Raw genomic sequence first — 6,000 nt, 5'->3', positions numbered from 1 at the left:
AAAATCGCTTTCTGTCCCGCTGTTCACTTGCTTCTGAAGCGCAGAGCCCGCAGGTCCATTCAGCGGTTGTTGAATTTGTGCAGCTTCTAATGGCCGGGCCGGTCTGGCGACATGATCCTGCCTTTATCGATCCATTGATTGCACATGGTCCTGCTCTGACCTCCTGATCCCAGAGAAGCCGTTTCCATGGAGACTGGAAGTCCTCCTCCAGCTTTTTTTTTCTCTGTCTCTGGCAGGAATTTCTCTGGGCAGCAGCTGATTGTAAATTCCTGCAGATACTGGAAGCATTGCGTGTGAGTCTCCCTCCCCTTTGTTGAATCTTGTGCTGGATCCACAGATTCAGCCTCTCCATCTCCGCTCCTCTTCCTCCCTCCCGTGTGTGTGTGGGTGTCTCTCTCTCTCTCTTCCCCCCACCCCCTCCCCTCTCTCCCTCCCTCCCTTCAGACCGTGTGCTGCTCAGAGCAATGAGCAGGACACACCAGATCCTCCTGATCCCACAGAGGGCGATCTGACTGACGTGGGAGGCTCCGACCGAGGTTCCTTTCAGCTCCATCAGGACCTCCAAGAGGAGAGTGAGAGAGAGAGAGAGAAGAGGAGAAAAAAATCCGCGTCTCATCTCTTCCCCGAAAGACTCATCTGAAAATGCAGAGCAGAATGGGGGCAATCCGTCTGTCCGGCTGCTACTGCTTGTTTCTCATTCTCTTAAACCCACCCAGCACCGCGGGAAGTAAGACAAATCAAGGTAAGAAAACCTTATGATATTCTCTGCACTCAATCCCCTCGCCCTCTTCACTTTAATTTGTTTTTCTTTCTGTAAATTGGTTCAGCGGTGAGACTCAGATCATGAACTGTGAAGGCTCACAGTGGTCTAATTGCATGAGGGAATTGGTCTCTATGCGTGTGAGACAGGGCATGTGTTTAAATTAGATCAACAATCCTACATGAGGGGAGAAAAAAAGAAAGTGGGCAAGATAACAATTTTGTAATTCGGATTCGACTAAATGACAATTTTGTGTTTAACTTGAACGTTTAAGTAACATTCACATACCTGGGGAAAAATATTGACACACTTTAAAATATGCTAACTGTGGACCCTGTCTTCTGTTCTCACACAAGCACAATCTTCCCAACATGATATGTTCAGGATATCTTCTTTCTCACCACAGTTTGATAAAAGTTTTCCATCTGTGTACATTTTAGAAACTTGAACAGCCAATGTCACAGCTTTGCAGCTTCTGCAAACAATAATAAGATGAAACATAAATTATTTAATGCAAACCTACATTTGATAATTGTAGTATGAACAAACTGTCTACATGTAGCAGATATAATGGTAAAGTTAAGAAGGAGAACAGTTTGTAGGATGTATATGCGTATAAATTATATGTATATTTGGTGTCAGTGAATTCAGTATTTAATATTTTTCCTTCATTTTAGTATTAATTGTTTTACAATCGACTCATTATTATGCAAACTATAAATCAATAGAAGATTAAATAATTGGTTGGCTTGCTTTAGATTCAGCCAACACAGACATGGTACAATACTTATGAACATACACTCAAATCTGGCTTTTCAGATCCTGTTTTACTTGTGTCTGCTGACATTGTGGCAATAACAAAACAAACACTGCAATGTGGTTTTAGTCTTTAGTTTATTAGCTGGGCGATTGACATATGTATTTGCTGAAAAATGTAATCTGAACAAGCTGGGACTTATTCAGCATGATGTTGACACATTACTGTGTAAAGTGCTGAGTGAACATTTAACCAAGAATTTGCACTACTTTGAGCATAGTTTAACATAGCTATACGATTGTTACATTAGATGTAGTTAGTTTGATATCTGTGCTGTGACCACCTAACAAAGAATTGCAAAAACTATGGTGTGCTCAGTGAAAGCAGTCTGTGAGGTGCTTTTAGTTTTTTGAATAAATTCTATCAAGTAGATGGGAAGTTAGAATTTCAGTTAACTATTTTTCTCCTGTTCATTGGGAAATAAATGATTATGGATTATTTGCTGCCAGCTTTCTGGAACGTTGTCCAAGTTGCTATTCTTCATGTAAAATCATACAGTAAGTGTTAGCAACTATTTGACTTTGAGAGACATCATATTCCAGTCTACGCCGATGCTTGCTTAACATTTTCAAAGCAGCGTCATTGGGCATTGACTTTGAAGAGAGACCTTGACTGATTTCTGCTGTTCCCTAAGAAAGGACACTGAGGCCAATTCTGGTCTCATAACTGCCAACTGAATTGTGATAAAGGGTTAATTAGTTAATTTCTAATCATTGCACATACTGTGCTCAATCACTTGAATTAATTTCATAAGAAAACACCACTGCCGAGTATGTTTGTCTTCCTCTTTTAATTCTTAAAAATTCAATTATTTAACAAAAAACATTATTGGAAGCTGCTCTCCATAGGACTAGAAACACTCACTTAAAAGGAATTAAGTTGATTTAGATTGTCAGTTATTGAAATCTGGCTTGTAATATGAACGTGATGGTCTAATGATCTACTGTTTTTGTTGCATTTGGTATGGCAACATGAGAACTAAATTACCTGATTTTTTTTTACAATAATGAATTGATTGTTTCCTGAGAACTTTACAATTGTTGGAAATTTACTAAATCAAAATTATCTTACAACCTGTTTTGGAATATTACCCAGATGAACCTTCAGAGCTGACATTTTTGAGGTAGAACAAAAGATGTTTCCCATTCTAGATGCTCTGCAAATGAAAGGGAAACACCTCTCATGAGATGAGTGCATTGTCACTCATCCACACATACTTAATAAAGGGGGTTGGGTGGGGAAGTGGGTGATGTGGTATAACATGGAAGATTCTGCCAGGTCCCTGTACATAGTCTGTTTGAAATTCGGTTTTGATAAATTCTGACACTCACTGCAGCCCTTATGCTACCATGCCGGCACTATCCTGAGTGCACAGGAGTGTAAGGTTTCAAATAATTACATCTAACAAATTGTCACCATTCATTAGTGAATACTTTCTGCAAGCAATGTTTGATGTATTTTCTCAGCTGGAGAGTCTGTCCCCTTTTATATTATGTGTAGAATAACAGTGAAGAATTGGATGTCTAGCCTTTATAGTTTTCATCATGTTGCTTGTAAACACATGAAGCAAATGTGTTTACATGCATAATGTAAAGCTGCAGAGACATCACCTGATTTATTAACCTTTTGTATGATCTCACATTATGTTAACAAGAGTCTGAAGATTGCAAGTAAAATGATTTTTTTTTGCTTGTTTCTTCTGGCTCTTTAAAATATAGAGGTTTATGGAGGAGTTTGGTTCCACAGGTGACAACAGTGCCAAGGAATCTCATTCAAGTGGCTGCTTTTCATACTGGAAGCGAGACTGAAGAGTGTTGCCAGGCTATTGCCTATAGAGCTAGTGGAAACAAGGGGAGGTGGTAGCTGGTTCATCATATCTGAGCTCCATCTGACAACATATCCAAGAGTAGTTAGCACTTAATGATCAGAAACAGAGATCCTGGCTGATTTCTCACATCTCCTTTCCTCTTTTATTAGTTCACGGATGCAATACTTTTGGTATCCCATGTTGTTCTCTTTAGTCAGAGTAATCGGTCAAGTTTCTGATATTGATAATATTATGAAAAACAGAACCCGCAGAATAAAATTACATTTAGTGCTTCTGCACAATATATAATTGCAGCTTTCTGTTGTAAAAGCATGTTATATCGTAGAGTCTCTGGCTGTCAGTGCTGTTTATTTTACAGGGAAAATTCAGCAGCAGTCAGTTTTGCGGTCGCACAGTTTTGAAGTCACAGTTTGTAGCCTCATTCATGGACTGTGTTCCTTTTTTACGGCAGCATCAGCCTTGGCAGCAAAATGATCCAAGCACACAAAGGGCACTCTGCTAAGTTCCTGTATAATATAGTGACAATCTGGCTTTATTCTGTGTATACAATTATGAAAATAATTTGTTAGTTGAATTTTTATACTGTTAAGCTGTAACAAAGAGATATGAACCTGATGCTACTGCTGTTGGCTCTGTGGCACTGCACTGGCCCCTGGCAAGATGTGATTGATGCCAAAAAGTAATAAAACTGCCCGTTGTAAGCTTCACCTGTATAGATTACAGCCTCCACCTGGCTTGTGTAGAGCATTAACAACAGCATAATAAACCTGTTGTCCTGAATGTCTGGTTCGCTGCTGCAACATTCCATATATTATTTAAAATAAGTGGTTGGAGGGTCTTTCAAGTACCACTGGGTGATGAATGTTTCTCATGTTTCTGGATCTGTTATTATGCTTCTTAATATATATAACACCCTAAAGTGTATACAAAATCACTTAAAGTACACATGTCTTCTTGCCTTTATTGACTTGGGTTCTGTACCTGCAAGTAGGTGGGGTCCTTTTTGAGATAAGAATAGAATCGGAAAAATTAGTAGATGAAAAAAGTGGCTCAGGCAAATCTATTAATGTGGTTAGTGTGTTTGTGATCAGTTGAAAACATGAATTAAATTGCAGAATATTTATGATTTTATTGGGGGCAATTCAGCTTTAGGAGTGGTTTGTGACAAATGATAAAACAAGTTAATTTAAGAAACAAGGAACTCTTCCCACAAAGCGAATAGTCATCTGATGTTTTTATATCTTGTATCCTTTGTTTTCAAGAGTGGAGATGCCATATTCCAAAGATACAATAAATCCTATTGTGCACTCATAAGTGCCCAAATGATTTGCTATTAATGCAAAACAGTAAAATATTGCAAACGGCAATATTTCCATATTTCCAACATGTTCAAGAGATTCTTAGAAAGACATCTAGCCTCCAGAATTCAGCTCAAAGTTTATTGTGGAATAAGTTTTCTCTAGATTTCTACTTCGGAATTTTTTTTTGTTTGCATGATGATTTTGTAGTTTTTGGGGAAGCTGTTCTAAGATTTTAGCCTGCCTGAAATCTCTTCAGTATGGCAGCAATGCTTATTTAAGATCAGAGTGCTGGAATTTGAAATATTCTTTAGGCTTAAAAGTTTTCTATACTCATCCCCCATTTAGTTCCTCTGAGGATGAGATTTTTTCTCCTTCCCCTTTCTGGGACCTCCTGTGTCACGCACCCTGGCTAAGATATGTGTAAGGGGTTCCCAGCTAAAGTAGTTAATGCTCTGTTGATTAACACCTTTTGGCAAGAAGAGCTGAGTGAATATCTGGTTAGGAATGGGATTAAAGGTTATAAAGATAGCTAACGAATAAGAATAATTTAGTTCTGTGTGGAAGATGTTGGCTTCTGAGCTGTTAGGGCTGTGTATAATGTCATAGTAGAGAAAGGGGAATGGTCAGGGATGAATAATTAAAGGTAGGGTTAGTAGATTTTGCTGGAGAGTTTCACTAGATTGACCTTTTGGAAGAGGGCAGTGAAAACTTTGCACAATCTTTTCTCAGGAGATTAAACAGGTCACAATGAAGTAAAACATAAGCTATAAATAAGCTGCAAATGTGGGACGTTTTAAGAAAGAAGAGAGATGCACACTGGTCAGTCAGCATCCAATGAGAGCAAAAGGGTAATTAACATATCAGGCAAACTTCTGAAACAAATACTTGCCAGGTCAGCAAGGAGGCCAGAGTGTGTGTGGTTCAACGACCTTCCCTTACTTGTAACGAGGTTCTTTCCTGATAGAAATATAGCCTGGCTAGTGCCTTGGTTCCAGGTAGTGACACAGTTGACCTCATTACATGGAGGACTGGGTTGTGAACCTGTATCTTTTGATTCCAGACTATTTTACTTCATTTTCGTTTAGGTTTTTTTCCTTGTTGCTTAAATCTTTATATAGTCTGAGTATCATGAATGAAGCTCTTAAAACAACATAACTGCATTTATGGTAAACAAACTAAGCTGGGTACTTAGCTTTATAGAGTCATAGAGCACTACAGCACAGAAACAGGCCCTTCGGCCCATCTGGTTCATGCTGGCCTGGTTTTCTGCCTAGTCCCATCTACCTGCACCCGG

The 6,000-nt window shown here is 38.9% G+C and overlaps 1 protein-coding gene across 2 annotated transcripts in view; it reads left to right on the top strand.

The window, feature by feature from the left end:
- Window positions 1–298: 298 nt before the first annotated feature.
- Window positions 299–6,000, top strand: part of scube3 (signal peptide, CUB domain, EGF-like 3) — a 257,239-nt gene continuing 251,537 nt past the window's right edge. For both annotated transcript variants that reach the window (XM_052034596.1, XM_052034595.1), the window contains exon 1: window positions 299–742. In XM_052034596.1, the coding sequence (XP_051890556.1) occupies window positions 643–742 (100 nt within the window). In that variant the 5' untranslated portion in view covers window positions 299–642. The remainder of the gene's footprint in view (window positions 743–6,000) is intronic.

The sequence above is a fragment of the Pristis pectinata genome, chromosome 20 (genome assembly GCF_009764475.1).
Source record: "Pristis pectinata isolate sPriPec2 chromosome 20, sPriPec2.1.pri, whole genome shotgun sequence".
Classification (NCBI taxonomy): Eukaryota; Metazoa; Chordata; class Chondrichthyes; order Rhinopristiformes; family Pristidae; genus Pristis; species Pristis pectinata.
This window is presented reverse-complemented; position numbering and strand designations above follow the sequence as displayed.